General features: G+C 44.2%; 1 protein-coding gene across 1 annotated transcript; it reads left to right on the forward strand.

The window, feature by feature from the left end:
• The first annotated feature begins 201 nt into the window (after nt 1–201).
• On the forward strand, nt 202–6,680 carry LOC104551565 (regucalcin). The gene is made up of 6 exons (XM_010200577.2): nt 202–367; nt 847–1,029; nt 2,453–2,668; nt 4,161–4,292; nt 4,969–5,123; nt 6,630–6,680. Exons 1-6 carry the CDS (start codon nt 202–204, stop codon nt 6,678–6,680), a joined length of 903 nt encoding a protein of 300 aa, XP_010198879.2.
• The last annotated feature ends 9,284 nt before the right edge of the window (nt 6,681–15,964 follow it).

Consider the following 15,964-nt stretch of genomic DNA (forward strand, 5'->3'; position numbering starts at 1 on the left):
CTAAAGAGAAGCCTTGTCTCCTCAAGCTCAGTTCCAGCCACATGGCAAAGGAAATGTCACATGAACCTCCCAAGTTACTCTGTCATGAAGGATTTGGAGGGCTTTGCCAGTTACAACTTCTGATTTTAAGCATTGTAGGCATGAAAAATCCATGTAAGAGCTTTTCAATAAATCCATTATCAACTCTCTTCCCCTCAGACCATGTCCTCTTCCATCAAAATCGAATCTATCGTGAAGGAGAAGAACAGGATGGGAGAGTGCCCAGTCTGGGAAGAAAGGGAGAATGCACTTATCTATGTAGACATTAACTCACAGAAGGTTTGTCGCTGGAGCTCGCTCACCAACAAGGTGCAGAGTGTCTCTGTGGGTAAGAGTCCGTCCTCACTGCTTCACCCTGGGAGTCCTCTGTCTGTGCTGGTCCATCCCTCCTGGTAGGAGTCCTGCAGCATAGTGATCTCGCTTATATTCCGTGAGGCCACACACTCTTTCTTCTAACGGGGTGTTGCTGAGCATGCTGTGGCCCAAGCCAGCAGAGCAGAAGGGGCTGTGGTCAGGTGTGGAGAGCCACACACGTGTTACTAAGCCCAGACAGGAAACCACACTTCATTTGGGACCTGCAGAGGAAAAGGTAGAGGCCTTACGGCTGTGACTGCCCAGAAGGTGCAAAGATCTGGGGCACACAGAGCCAGTGAGACGTGCAAACGATCGCAGGGGAGAAGAATCTTAGCATCAGCTCAGCATTTCCTATCCCACTGAAGCCCTGATGCCCTTGGTGAGGTGGGAAGGGGTAGGGCTGACTGATGGCCCCGGAGCCACCCGCCATCTCCTGCTCTCTCTTGCCCACAGATGCCCGTGTTGGCTCGGTGGCACTGCGGCAGTGCAGGGGCTACGTCATCGCCCTGGGGACCAGATTTGCCTTTCTGGACTGGGACACACAGGCAGTCACCACCATCTTTGAGGTTGAGCAGGATAAACCCAATAACCGGTTCAATGATGGGAAAGTGGACCCAAATGGGAGGTTCTTTGCTGGTAAGTTGCTGGCATAATGATCGCCCTGAGCACAGAGGAACTGGTTACAGTGTATTTTATACGGTGCCTTTTCTTTCACATTTGTGATTTCTCTGTTGAATTCCCTGCAAAACCTGCTATTGAGAGTGTGAGCCATCTGGGGAATGCTCTGCTTGGTTATTGCTTCATGGAGGAGGACAGGGGACCCTGCATCCCCTGACCTAAAGGAGGACAGAGGCTGCCAACAAGGGCTGTCTAATGGGAAAGGGCCCCCTTTTAGTTGGTGGATGGTGTTTTCCAGACATCTGCTTCCATGGGAGCAAAAAGCCAGTGAAAGGCTTGTGCAAATGGGAAGTCTACTGGAGGTGTAGAGGAGGATGCAGCTCCTGGAAGCAGAAGATGAGCTGCTGCTTGTACCCTTCACATAGAGCCTCCTCTAGTTGGCCCATGGCAAACAGGGATGTGACGAGAGACCTTTAGCCTCCTGAAGGCAAGAGGGACTTTGGCTGCTGGTTGCAACACAGCCAGGACCCTACCCTGTGCTTTCTCTCCTCATATAGAACAATTGAGCCAAGTACAGCAATTCAGGCTGGAAGTGGAGAGCGATTGATGGGAGTCAAAACTGCCCTCTATTTGTTTTGCTGGCCAACCTTTTCTTCTCATTTCAAATTTGCCAAAAAATGAGGACACTAGTTTGACTCACACTTATGCTTGACATGTCACTAGAGTTAAGGGAGAACATAAGAGACCAGTATGCTTTACACACCCATTCCTAGCTATACACGGTGGATCAATGCTTTCAGTCAGGGTTTTGGCCAAGCATTGCAAAACAAGTTCATGAAGTCTTCTGAAAGGGGAGGCCAACAGTCTGTCTCAGTTAAAATAAGGTGTAAATGCCCCTTTCCAGTGCTTCCTGCCTCATAGCTGCAGAGCTGTCTCCTTTCTGGAGGAGAAAGAATCAGAAACTAAATAACAAGTGTAACAGGCATTTTTTCCTTACGAAAAAAATCTCTCTTCCTTGGTATTCTCCACTTCCTTCTGAGGTAACTGTGATTTACAGCACCTGTGTTTTCACATCACAGCCTACTTAATGACAAATGCTGTCTACAAAGGGCAGAAACAAAAAGAGCACGTGATGCTTGACTGCATCTCAGCTTTTCCTGTGAGCAAAACCTCAGCCCCTGGCGTGCTGTGGCTCCTTTGGGTCTCTTAATATCTATGACTTAAACCTCATGCCAATGTAGCAACTTGTCCTTTTGTTGGCCAGGAGCACCTCCATGCAAGGCAGAAGCTCCTGACCTGCTCCTTTTCCAACTTATCATCAATCTGATAGGACCTGGTTCATCCATTTTTCCCTAGGACCTCTTAGAATAGCACTTAGAGGAGGTTTTTGACTGAGCATGAAGAACAAGCTTTCTCACAGTCACCCCCATCTCCATTTCAGGTACAATGGCTGAAGAGACGGCACCGGGGGTGCGAGCAAGGCGGCAGGGAGCTCTCTACACCCTTTTCCCTGACCGTTCAGTAATAAAACAATTGGATCAGGTGGACATCTCCAATGGTCTGGATTGGTCTCTGGACCACAGGACCTTCTTTCACATCGACAGCCTGGCATACGCTGTGCACGCCTTCAGCTACGACGTGCATACTGGAAAGATCGGTACACATCCTTTTCTAAGTTGGGTGACAAGTAATGCTGTTGCTCTTCCTGCAGCGAGACCTGAGCGTGTAAGATGCAGTCATTTGTTTGACAGATCTTATCTCTTCTGGTTACAGCTTGCCAGAGGGCTGGCTGTGATTGCTCTCCAATTTAGTGACACACCAGGTGTATCTGGGGAGCAAAACTTTGACAATCCTTCAGCTTACTTTCATCTGGATAGATGGCTTATGTTAAGTCCCATTCAAGGAGTCTCAGGGAAGAAGCCATTTACACTACAGTGAGAATTAGGCTAGAGGATGCTATTCTTGAGTGCCATCTACTGGAATGCTTCCATGGTACTAGCTCCGTACATAACAAACGAGGAACGTGTACGCGTGTGTGTCACAGAAACAAGTTTAAAGAGTCAAGTGATTGTTGTGACTGAGGTTTACAAACTCTTGAAATTAAAATTGCCTTCAGATGTTTGGCAGATTTCCCTTAAATTCATTTTCTGGACAAACTTTTCTCTAAATCATGTCTGCCAAAAAGGAAAATGTAAGCAAACACAAAACTGATGCCATCTCCTTTCAAAGCTGTGAAGTGTTTTTGTGCTGTGACAACCTGTTACACTCCATGGGAATTTAAATGGCTGGGTTGCCTTTGTGTAATCATGGGTGAAAATTACACAAAATAATTAGAGCTACTCAGATTTTATTTTGCTGTGAAAATAAAGTTTTCACAGATTTTAGGGTAAAAGAATTTTGAAGAAGGTTTAATGCAACTTCCCTCCTCGACAAGTACAAAAACATAAAGAGTTTGAGCTTCCTAGCCTTTGCTTTGTATTGGTGGCTGTCTGGTTTTGGGTGGTCTAATGGCCATAAGGTGCTGGGTCAGAGCAGGCCAAGTGCTGCCCGTGGTCACTGCAGCATGGACTATGCATATGTCCACCAACCCATCTGCGCTGCAGCCTACACTGCCAGCAGTTGATGTCCAGGCTTAATCAAAAACGGCGGCTTCATTGGCCATTAAAAAGTAAAATTCTAGATCTTTAGGTGGCAGGGAAAACATTTAAACAGAAACATTTAAATCCAAGAAACATTTAAATCCAAGTCATGGTTTATGTGATTTACTGCTCATAGAAAGACATTCAAGCTGCCACGAGCAGTGGAAGTCTAGGAAAAGTTATTGCACTTGGAGCAGTCTTGGCACGGTGGGCAGCTAGTGGTTTAAAAAGAGGGACAGATGCATTTTGTTCTCTTCTCTTGGTAAAATAAGAGCCCTAATTCAGTGCAATCCCAGCCCGCCATGGCTCTGCTGGAGGCTTGTTTCTGTCAGGTTGAGTCAGGCTTTTAACACTTCTGCCCAATGCACATCTGAAATGCATTTTGCAGCATGTCTGTCTCACAGAAAACAAACTTTAGCTGTTTGCAAGAGCATGGAAGACGTTAGGCTGGGATCTGATACGGAACCGATGCTGACCCACGTAACACTGGCTTCATAACTCTCCTTGCAGCCTGCCCCAGACTTGTGTACCAACTAGAAAAGGAGGAGCAAATGCCTGACGGGATGTGCATAGACGCAGAAGGGAAGCTCTGGGTGGCCTGTATTGATGGCGGGAGAGTCATTCGTATAGACCCAGAGACAGGTAAGGCCTCCGCCAGCACGCGACTGTTGAGTGTCACCTGGGTGCCATGAAGGCGAGAGGAGAGGCAGCCAGGAGGAACAGTTTGAAGGTGAGAGAAGGTGTGGTTTAATACCTGTTCCTGCCCCATCGGTTGCCATGGGCATCACTGGTCCAAGCCCTGGTCACAGGGAGAGTGTAGCTCCCCATGCTGCCTCCCAGTATCAGGTGACCCTGCGCAGGCTCTCACAGCACACACGCTTCCTAATCATGCCACTAACCCCCTCCCCCCCATATATATATAAATGCACTGCATATCTATTGTGAGAAATAGTATAAATCTGTAATGAAAATAAAAAATCTCAATGCTGAAATGTTTAACTGGGAAATGCTGTTAGGGAATGACAGCTGTTCCAGACCAGATGTCTCTGCCTTTCCTGGCTCCCTGTATTGTATCACTTTGTGTTGAGAAAAGGGAAATGAGGCCCCACAGGTACAGGAGAGGGGCTGAAAAATAGAGATGAGGCACATGAAATACTTTAATTTCCCCACAAACTACCCTTTAGGATATGGCCTTTGTCTGAAGGGAGGCTGCCTTCTGAGTAAATGCCACATCTGTACCATGTGTCATAGTACTTCTGTATCTACATGCTGCCTAGAAAATGGAGATTAGGAAACTGATGTACATTTTTTCCCCCAGGAAAAAGAATCCAAACTGTGAGGCTGCCTGCTTCAAGGATCACCTCTTGCTGCTTTGGTGGAAAAGACTACTCAGAAATGTACGTGACTTCTGCATATGACGGACTGGATGAGGCGGCCTTAGCCAAGGAACCTCAAGCGGGAGAGATTTTCAAGGTGAGTGGATTTTCTTTCTCTAAGAACGAGGTGCCCCTGGCTGCCCTTGCTAATCCTGCCCACCTTATGTGCTGCTCCAGATGTGTTGCTTGTCCCTTGGCTGGGCAGAGCTGCTTTTGCACAGCTGCTCCAGCATTTGGAGTAATGGTTAGTAAGAGAGTTGATATGTTGGGTCACTGAAGTCAGTGACTGGTAAGGAATTGGATCTTGCTCCTATCTCTTGCTGTCTTTTCATCAATTTTGGATGAAACTTAATTCTTGGACTCCCTTAATTCTTAATTTTCAGTTGTACCAGGAAATCTAAATGTTCACAACACAGATTGCTCCTTTTAAAAGTTAAATGCTTACATTTACCAAGGCAAAGTTTTGCACTGTAATCCCAAATCTTTTCAGATTTTTTTTAGTCTGTTAAAAGTGGTTGCTATGTTTTGAGAAACTAACAAGCTACATTTTTGCCCAGGGCTCTCAAAAATAAAACTTGTTTCTGCCTTCTTTTTTCAGTCCATTAGCACAAAGTACATCAGGAGAATAAAATGCAGTTCTTAACCAGCAGTTGCCATAATTCCCCGATGACTGACCACAGCATGAAAGGGAAGGGTTGTAAGTGAGGGGAGATGAATGGAAAACAAAAGCCAAGCAGTTCAGCAATATGATTAAGACATATTCCAGGAGGAATGGAAATCTAGTCTGGGACCTGGGGTCTTCTAGTTGAAAGCAGTGCTTTGAGCAGATTTCTCTTGGCTGAGAACAGATAGATTTCTCAAGCAGTGGAGTTTAGGAGCCCAGAGGAGAATTAAATAAGCTTGACCTTTTTTATGTCTGTTCCTTGATTCTCTCATTCTAGAAGGGAACTGGTACTTTCCAGATTCACATTTGTCTTGAATGGACAAAGCACATTAAAAGTTACTATGATTTGTTTGGTTAATATAGAGATGCAGGTCACAGATAATGTGTAAATTAACAAAACTACTGAGTGGCACTTGATAATCTTAACTATCTTAAGGAGTTCTAAAGAGAGAATTTCATGAAATTACTCTTTTTGAGCTCCTCTTGAATCAGAGGACCCTTCATGTAGGGATAGGTAGGTTGCAAGTTGCACCAGGAGAGGTTTAGATTGGACATTAGGAAGAATTTTTTCTCTGAGAGCATTGTTAGACACTGGCACAGGCTGCCCTGAGAGTTGGTGGAGTCTGGAGATATTTAAAACCATGTAGATGAGGTGCTGAGGAACATGCTTTGGTGGTGAGCTTGGCAATGTTAGATTAGTGGTTGGAGCTGATAATGTTAAAGATCTTTTCCAATCAAACCAATTCTGTGATGACCTATTCTAGGTGATCCTGCTCTGGCAGGGGGTTTCGACTAGAATATCTTTTGAGGTCTGTTCCAACCCTTAAGATTCTGTGATTCTGTGCTGTATGTAGTATTTGTTGTACAACACTCGAATATTTTGATTTTACCAGAGATCTTATCTGTTTCCTTTCTCTTATTTTTTGTTTTCTTAAACAGATAACAGGCCTGGGTGTGAAAGGGATCCCACAGAATTTCTATGCTGCTTGAACATTGATGCTAAATAACAAGGAGAAAGTCTTGCATCTTGTAGCAACTCTGACGAGGAGAAGTCCAGTGATCTACAGAATTTATCTGTGTGAGGATTTCTAAGCCCACATTTGAGAGCGTGCTTGTTTGGAATTGAAGGCTCTCCTTCTTCTGTGGGCCTGTGGCTTAGTGCAATAGGTTAGAGACATAAACTTCATGTGTAACATCTTGATTGCTTTTGTGATTTTCCATAAACCTCTTCAAGCTCAAGCTTAGTTTTGTTGAACTTTTTGATGATCAACTCTGGATTTTCAAGTCTGTGTGGTTGGCAAAACAGAATCTGACTCTTGGTTTGACTTTTCATATTACAGTGATGTACCAGCAATGATATGGCTGATTTTAATAAATATTTTAAGAATGGTGACTGTTCTCTGCTGTGGGACTCTCCCTAAGGTCTTTTCTTCATGATCAGACCTATTTGTAGTACCCAGACTTCATTTTTACATCCTTGCTAGCCTTGATTCCATTTGCCTTGTCATGAATTCTTCTATCTTATCTTTACGACACTGTTTATGCTACTGAAAATAGACACTGCATCAATATTTAAAAGATGCTTACAGGTATTTTTTTTCTGCATTCAAATATTACCATGAAAATGCTGAGTGATCACATGCAATTGGGATACAGTTTATGAGCTACCAGGATAGCCTGTGATACCAAAAATAGATGCTCTACAGAGTCCTCTTATCAGGGCTTATATTTACACCCATACTCATGGACTTCCCTTTGCTTTACATATCTTTTTATTGCATATGTGGCTTCAGCTTCTTATCCCTCTTCTTATAATGCTCTTCCTCTTTTTTCCCCACTCCCTCTAGAATTTTTTTTTTCCCTTCTTGTCTCACTGAGCTTCCTCTCTCTACTCAGTATCACAGAATCACAGAAAGGTAGAAGTTGGAAGGGACCTCTAGAGATGATCTAGTCCAACCTCCCCGCAGAGGCAGGTCAGCCTAGATCAGATCACACAGGAACACATCCAGGCAGATTTTAAAAACCTCAAAAGAAGGAGTCTCCACACCCTCCCTGGGTGTTAGTGCTCCATCACCCTCATAGTAAAACAGTTTTCCCTTGTGTTTAAGTGAAATTTTTTGTGTTTCAGCTTTTGTTTATTATCCTTGTCACTGGACACTACAGAAAAAAGTGCCGCCCCAGCCTCTTGACATGCATCTTTTAAATACTTTTAAGTGTTAACGAGGTCCCTTCTCAGTCTCCTCTTCTCCAGACTAAACAGCCCCAGTTCCCGCAGCCTTTCCTCGTATGAAAGATGTTCCATTTCCCTGATCATCTTGGTGTCCCTGCGCTGGACTCTCTCCAGCACTTCCCTGTCCCTCTTGAGCTGAGGAGCCCAGAACTGGACACAGGACTCTAGATGAGGCCTCACCAGGGCAGAGTAGAGAGGGGGGAGAACCTCCCTTGACCTGCTGCCCACACTGCTCTTGATGCATCCCAGGATGCCATTGGCCTTCTTGGCCACGAGGGCACATTGCTGGCTCATGGTTAGTTTATTGTCAATCAGGGCTCCCAGGTCTCTCTGCAGAGCTGCTCTCCAGCAGATCATGCCCAGCCTGTATTGGTGCATGGAGTTGTTCCCCCCCAGATGCAGGACTCTACACTTGCCCTTGTTGAACCTCATGAGATTCCTGTCTGCCCAACCCTCAAGTCAGCTGAGATCTTCCTGAATGGCAGCACAGCCTTCTGGGGAATCAGCCAGTCCCGATCTCACTTTCCGTCAGTTTTCCTCTGTCTCTTTGTGGCCCATACTGCTCAGTACTGAGTTAGAAGTCTTTGTGCCTTCCTTCAGTGCTGTATATATCTGCCCAAGTTTCTCTCTGCATTACTCTCACTTCCTCTTTCTTTGGGAGGGCAACATCTGGCTCATCAACGTTTCTTCTTTTGCTCAAACTGTGTAGGATTTTCTCCCACACCAAAGACTACTCTAAAGCTTACTCCCGAACTTGAGGTTTCCCCAAAGGCCTCAGCATACCCTCAGGGAGCCAGGCCCTGACCAAAAGCTGTCCAGGCTGAGTCGGTGAGCAATGAAAGTGGAGAAGCTGCTCACCACTTCCCTTTACTTCTGTTGCATGGTCTGCAGACAGCAGAAATAACATCTTGCGTGTAAGTAAATTAAACACACGTTGGAAAATGCTGGCAGATAAGCCTGTGTAAAAACAGAGTGCTGTGGAGGAGGTCTCTCAGTGTTTCCTGCCTTTTTTGTGCAAACCTGGGCCCCAACAAGGCTATCCTTGCCTCCTACAACTCCATGACCTCCAGTTCCTTTCCAGTTTCTTCCCAGTTCCTTTCCAGTTCCTTTTCCAGTGAGCAGGAGCTGATTATACCACAGTGCAGCAGAGAGCACAATGACAAGGTGTATTTTGACAGGCTATTGAAATAATGACCCAACACTGTGCTGGATTCACTGAACCACTGTGATCCTTTCATTGTCTGAGAAGCTTGAGAGCTGTAAATATCCAGTGAAATCTAGACTTTGCTTTGAATTTACTGTCTTCTGACCTCCTGGAAAGATAAACAGCCCATTTATAACCCATTGTCAGATCGTTAATGCTGACACTTTGTGATGTTACAAAGAGGTCAATAATATTAATCATCTACCAGATGGGATGTTTCAGTGACTTTATGTTTCCATGACTTTCTCTGAGCTATTTGGCCTTTTCCACCCTTGCTGTTCAAAGCCTTAAGCTAGCCCTCAGACACTATGAGCAGGGACTAAGTACTCGATGCCTCATGAAGATGATCTCCTACAATAACCCATGCACAGAAGAGCAGAGAGACTGTGGTTAGCCACACAGAAATGCAAAACACAGTTTCCATGGGGCTGTATACAGATTGCCCCTAGAATTAGTTGCTTTCTCCAGAGCCAAAATCTCTCTTCTGGCCATGTATCCCTCACAGAAGTTTTGAAAGAACCAAACTGGAGTGATTTCTTCCTTTTAAGATATCCATAATGCCCAGGTCTTTTACATGGCAGCTCTCTGGCCTGCTGACAAGCAGGAAATCTGTTTCTGAGCTCTAATGAGGCAAAGAGCAGGTCAAACCACATGTCCCAGGACAATGTTCTACCCATTTCAAAGGGGAATGTGACATGGGAAAGATCAAGTGGCATATGTGGCCTCTCCAGTTGAACTTAGCCACAGTCCAGAAAGAAATTTGAGATCCAAAGGGCGAAGAAGGAGTTTTGTTCACTAAGCACTATTGAAAATACTTGGCCATTGAACAGGATTTCCCAAGAAGCATTATTTCAGTGCAGTTACCTAAGTCTACTGTGGAACCTGTGTTGGGTACTTTTTGGGTCCTTGATGATTATTTTAGGTCATTAGCAAACACTTTGCTCCTGTGCTACTTGACCAGATGGTGAAACGGGATAATGGCTCTTGCCCCATCACTCTGCTTCACTCTTACCTTGCCCTAGAAGGGACATGAGTCCATGAGGCTGCACAAAGGCAACATGACTGAGAAATAAAATGTTCAGATCATTTTAATGTTTGCTCAACAACTGATCTGTTGGTTTGTTTTTTTTTTTTTTCCCCCCTAGTCATAATTACAACAGCAGTTAAGCTGCTGGAGGATCTTAAGAGCAAAGGTGTTAAACGCCCTTTGGCATCATGTCAATGCCCAACTGGTATAAGGAACATCACTGACAGTTATGCAAGATTTCCTGTTTACCCCATCTGGAGAGGAATGTGAAGGCAGGATGTTTGGAGGCAAGTGTCCTAACCTTTAATTAAAAAAAGTAGGAAGTGTGTGTAGGTACCTTATTTCATTTAAAAAAACCCAATTATTTGCAAAATTGCCCATCCTCTAGGCTATTTGCTCTGTCAGAAAAGGAAAGTAGATAATTTTGAAACAATTTATGCTTGAAAAATCCTTAATACTCTCATAAGTTTTTTTTTCGAGAGGTTCCCCAGGCACGCAAGCCAAGCTCACTGGTTTGTAATACTCTGGCCACTCCTTCCTCCATCTCTAAAGAGGGAGACTATGCGTGCTGCTCTCAGACTGCAAGATCTGAGTGCTTTGGGATCTCTCTCATCACAGCATGGCTTCCCAAATTAAAGAAAGCCTTGAAGATTAACTTCTCTCTGTTACTCAAAGGCCCACTATTTCTCTTCAGATTTCAGAAGTCGATGGCTAGTGATTTTGCTGCCCAAATAAAAGCATTGATTGAAAACCACAGTGGGACTATTCTCCAGCCTTGTTAACCAAAGTGAAGCAAAGGCCCTTTGGCTTGAGCAGGGGGAAGGCATGAAGGAAGTGGGTATGGGGCTGGGCTCATTCCCTTTGTGTGTGTGTAGATAACAGTATTGTACCTATAATCCTTGATGAGGATTCACTCTGGGATGGTTACCAGGTGACTGTGTATCTGGTTGGTGTGGGTCAGCCTCACACAGTGAGAAGTATGTCAGGGAGGATGCTGTCTGCCCAAGGGTGACCTGCTGATGGAGTATCCCCCCAAGAAGAAGCACAGGCAGAACATAAACCAGCTTCTCAAGAAGATAGCAGTGAGTGACGGGAACTGGCTTCCCTTGTAAGGGATTGGATTGTACTTCCTGTCTTTTAGAAGCTTTTCTATTTACTATGTTTAATGTATATTTAACCTATACCAGGCTGGATAAATCATACTTCTCTTGAATGCTTTTGTGTGTGTTGTGAAATAGGCTTTGAGCTGAGAAGATTTTGGTCCTTTTGTTCTTGCCCTTGAGGCACAACCTGACTGCCTTTTTTCGCCTTTCCCAAAAGCCACATCTTTCAGAAAACCTATTAAATCTAAACGGAGGTTCTCCAAATATTCATAAGGATATGAAGGAAGCTGATTAAACATCATGTCTGTGCTGGCATTGATGCAGCACCCACGTGCTGTCACAGGCCTGGAATTGGCAAATAAAACGTTGTAGGGTTTGCTTCACTGCCTTTTACTGTTGTGCCCATGACTCCAGGCAGGAAAGAATATGCAAAAGTATTTCTTAATCCTGGATAAGGAGGCATAATCTTTTTTTTTTCCCCTAGCAATCTTTGTTTATCTATTTGTTGTTCTGATTATCTACTCAGTCTTAAAGAGAAATGGTAAAGATAGTCTCTTTGGTAATGAGAGAGGGGACAGACATAAAGTAACTGACTAAATAAAAAGTTTGTAAGTGCTACCTACTATGAGTAAATAGGTCCCTGGCAGAAAAAGAGGTAGCTACCCTGCTGAAACAACCAGGCTTTGCATGCTTATTTTACCTTGACCCTATCATGCTCCATACTCACACCAAACTTACAAACATAACTTTGAATTCAGGCCTTTGCCACCTCCTTCATGTTATCTCTCTGTGTCAATGGGGACTGAGATTGCAGAGGGTAATAATGCACAGCCTTCAAAGGAGAGACATTGAACTTTGAACCTCTATTCACATGAAAACACTCTGGGGAAAGAAGAAGCGACTTGCCCTATGAACCATTAACAGAACTACTGGGTGGCCTGTGGTGTGACTTTGGTCAGCAGATGGGCCTGACTACAGGAGCAAGAGGCATCTCCTTGGGAGGTGTATGAACAAGGGTTGGGTGTCCACAAAAACAATGGCTGAACTAGCTGAAGGTTGATTTAACTTGTCTAAGATTGTAGATTCCTTGAGCTGCCTAAAGTATGGGTTTATTGAGTGGGTTTGTGCTGTACTGACAATCTGAAAGTCAAAGAAAAACTTGGTTTTGATGTCAGGTTCTCCTTCCACACCAAAATAGAATGTGTAAGACCCTGATTCTCATTTCTGCCATCTTCTTAAAGAAGAAAGACTTCAACTCTGTGTTTACCAGTACCGAAGTCATGTTAGGGAAGAGTGGATATGGGTGAATACCCTGTCAAGAATGTGGTACCTTCTGGAAAGAGCTGCTATCACAGTACTGACATACTGGAAGTAATTTGAGATGAAAGGAAAAAGCTATTGGAGGTGAGACTTAACATTAGTGCTAAGATGATGACAGAGAGAAATGCGAAAGCACAGAGAAGGAGAAGGGCATGTTGCTGGTAGCTGTGGGACAAGTGACAGGAAGGTGAGCCCCATCATTTGAAAATAGAGCTTGAACTGGAACAATTGTACCTTGGGGAGATGTTTAGGACTTGGAGGAAACTGAAGATGATTGCTCCATCCTCTGCAGGGTTTTCCTTGCCTGCTGATACTTTAATGTATCCAAAGGCAGATGGTGGTGTGGGAAAAGCTGAACTGTCTTCTCCCATACTCTTTTTTTTTTTTGCAAAGACTTTATCTCTCTTTTAAAATCACCTCCAACCCAAACAGATGTGCTGGTCTATAATGGATTCATTTGTATCTAATACAGTGAGGAGTGTTGGTACAGGGTATGGGACTATGGAGGATGATGGAGTCATCCCCATATCGTATATTATGGTGACAGGGTGATATTAAGAGCATGGAGCAGCAACATGTGGGCCACAAGGAAGATGAGAATTGTGAGGCTGGTCTGGAGCAGATAAGGGGAGCTCTGCCTGTGTTAGGTGGTGCTGGGCAGATTTCTGGTTTGGGATGCTGAGGATCTTGGGAAGCATTCTCTGGTCTGAGAGCATTGGACATTTCTCACAGAAAATGAGTGTGTATATGGACCCAGAGCTTTCCATGTTGCAGGGACTACCAGTTCCTGCTACAAAGCCCTATCAATGGCCTTCTTCCTCCTGCTCTTCCCCATCTGTAAAGGCCTATGGGCGAGTTTTGAGCTACCTCCTGAATATCTTGCCAGATACTGTGTGGCAGGGAATGGGCAGACTAACTTTGGCCAGTTCTGCCTTATCATAGAATCATAGAATGGTAGGGCCATGCTTTGTGCTTGTACCTGGATCTCCCTTCAGTCTTCTTTCTACGCCATCCTGCCCCTGCACTTGAACAAGCTTCCTTTAAGCAGCCTGGACTTGATCATGTGATGGGAACCCAGGAAAGCCAGTACACACACAATCGCTGGAAATACAACATAAATGTCTCTTTTCAGTGCATGTAGACAAAAAGCTTTCTTGAGAAAAGCTTTCTCTTAGAAGCTTTCTCTCAGGAGCTACAAACCAGGGATGGAAACTCCAGACAACCTGCCATGTTGCAATGAAGGAAAGAAATGAAAAACACGAAGTTTAGCTTGAGGTGATACTATAGCATGAATATTTTTGGGGACAGTGTTTTGGTTGGGTTCTTTGGGTTTTTCTGGTGATTCAGCATACATCACACCTGTCAAAAAAAAAAATAGTAATATGGACAAACTTGACTGTTCTGTCTTGGCTTCGGGAAGGTTGTACTTTTGCTGGCCTGCAATTATTTTGGATTTGGAATTGTGTCTTCCAGAATATGATCGCTCAATACTCTGGAGACAGTGCTCCTGGGATGACTGGCCACTGCTGTGTGCTCTTGTCTCCTCTGCCGGATTCCTGCTTGGGCCAGGGCTTTCTCTGCTTTTCTGGACAGCATGTTTGTGCTCTTTGATGAAAAGTTTTTGCTTTGAAACCAGTAACTTCTCCACTATGTGGAAAAGAGAAATAGGCAGCTCTAGGATGTAACTCAGCAGACTGATTTTAGATGTCTACTTGAGGCTACTGAATTGCACCTTTCAATTATTTACTCCCTTGGATTGCAAAAGAATTCTTATCTGGGTAGGGCAGATGTCAACAGACATTACACTGCAGTTGTCTGAGGAGTTGGACAAGCTGAATCTCACTTTAATGTTCTGGTGACCTGGTCTTCTCTCTTAAATGTAGGTGGCATTGGCTAAAAAGTTACCCAAAAGATCGCTGAGTGATGGCATAGGACTTTAGGCAGTGAAGCCAAGTAATGACGGTGATCACTTCTACCTTCTTGATGCCACAGAGGACTTCTCTATGGTCTCTGCTAAAGGGGAGATTTATGTAGGTTGGCACAGGAGTCCTCTCAGTTAAGGGATGCTGGAACCTGGCATTGCTCAATTTATTCCTTCTCATTTGACAACAGCTTCCTTTTTTTTTTGTAATAATCCTCTCTGTAGCACATAATGTTTGTTACACCAATGGTACGAGAGCAGCGTGTTTGGGACACCAAGGACAGTTGACACCCTGCTAGAGAAAACTTGGTACAGATACACAAAGAGAATCTGTCTGCAAGAGCTGGAGAGAGATCAGAATTACCATCTCCACCCTTGGGTAACTGAGGCACAAATAGGATTGCTCAAGATATCTTTAGCAGGTTTGGAGAGCCCCAACAGAGCTCCATCTGCTGCCTCCTACTCTACTAACACCAGGTGGGTTTTAGCAACTGCAGTAGGGATTGGTAGCGGGCACTAGTAGGAGTAACTGCTGAGAAAAGGGAGGGCAAAAATTAATGCCCAGGGAAGTTAGCAGCAAGCCCTGCAGACTCCATCTTTCCTCCTGTCTGCTGCTGCTGTTGCTCTGTCCTCCTCCCACTCGCTGCTGGTGCCAACGAGATCTGTTTGCACCCACTTTCATAAGAGTGGGTGGAAGTAACTTGAGTCAGCTCTGAGTGTGTCCTTACCACTTTGTCAGTGTAGGTGATCTCTGTTCAGCACCCAGGTGTTGAAGCTGCCTGGGCGGTTTTGAGGTGGCTATCCTAGGAATTTGCTCTCGTTTTTCCTTAAGAGGCAAGTCACTGAGAAAGAGTTGCTATTTTCTACAGTCTGTCACTCGGGATTTCTCAATAGGGCAGAAAGTAAACATCCTGTTTACTTAAACAAATGGCTTCATCTGTATCAACTGCACATTTCTATGTCTGGTTGCTTTGAAGCAAAGACAATGTCCTAAGGTGAGATGTAGCTCATAAGGTACATTTCTTATCACATTAGTGACCTTTCTGATAATTAAAACCACATAGGGCAATTTCATAAATTTATTTCTTTTCATCACCTTCTGTAAATATTTGTGTGTGGTTGAAAGGTAGAGGAAAAGTTAATGTAAAATAATGCTAGGTTCACTAAAGTTCTTTCCTTTGAAATTAGAGGTTTTTTGTTGTTGGTTCTTGTATTATTCTTAGGATGAGTTAGTGGCTAGAGTGATTCCTCTTAGAAGATGTTACTTACAAATATCTTTTAAAGCACTTCCCCCCATTTAAAACAGAACAAAACAAACATAAAACCTCCTGTGATTACAATGGGACCTATTTTTACCAGATAAGAGCAGCAGAGGCTGAGTTACGGTGATGCACTGACCTCTGTTGGCGTCATCCTTTTTTTACTGAAACTCCTTTTAAATTCTGATCTTGATACTCTAGAAAATAGAT

Source organism: Colius striatus, chromosome 1, assembly GCF_028858725.1.
Source record: "Colius striatus isolate bColStr4 chromosome 1, bColStr4.1.hap1, whole genome shotgun sequence".
Classification (NCBI taxonomy): domain Eukaryota; kingdom Metazoa; phylum Chordata; class Aves; order Coliiformes; family Coliidae; genus Colius; species Colius striatus.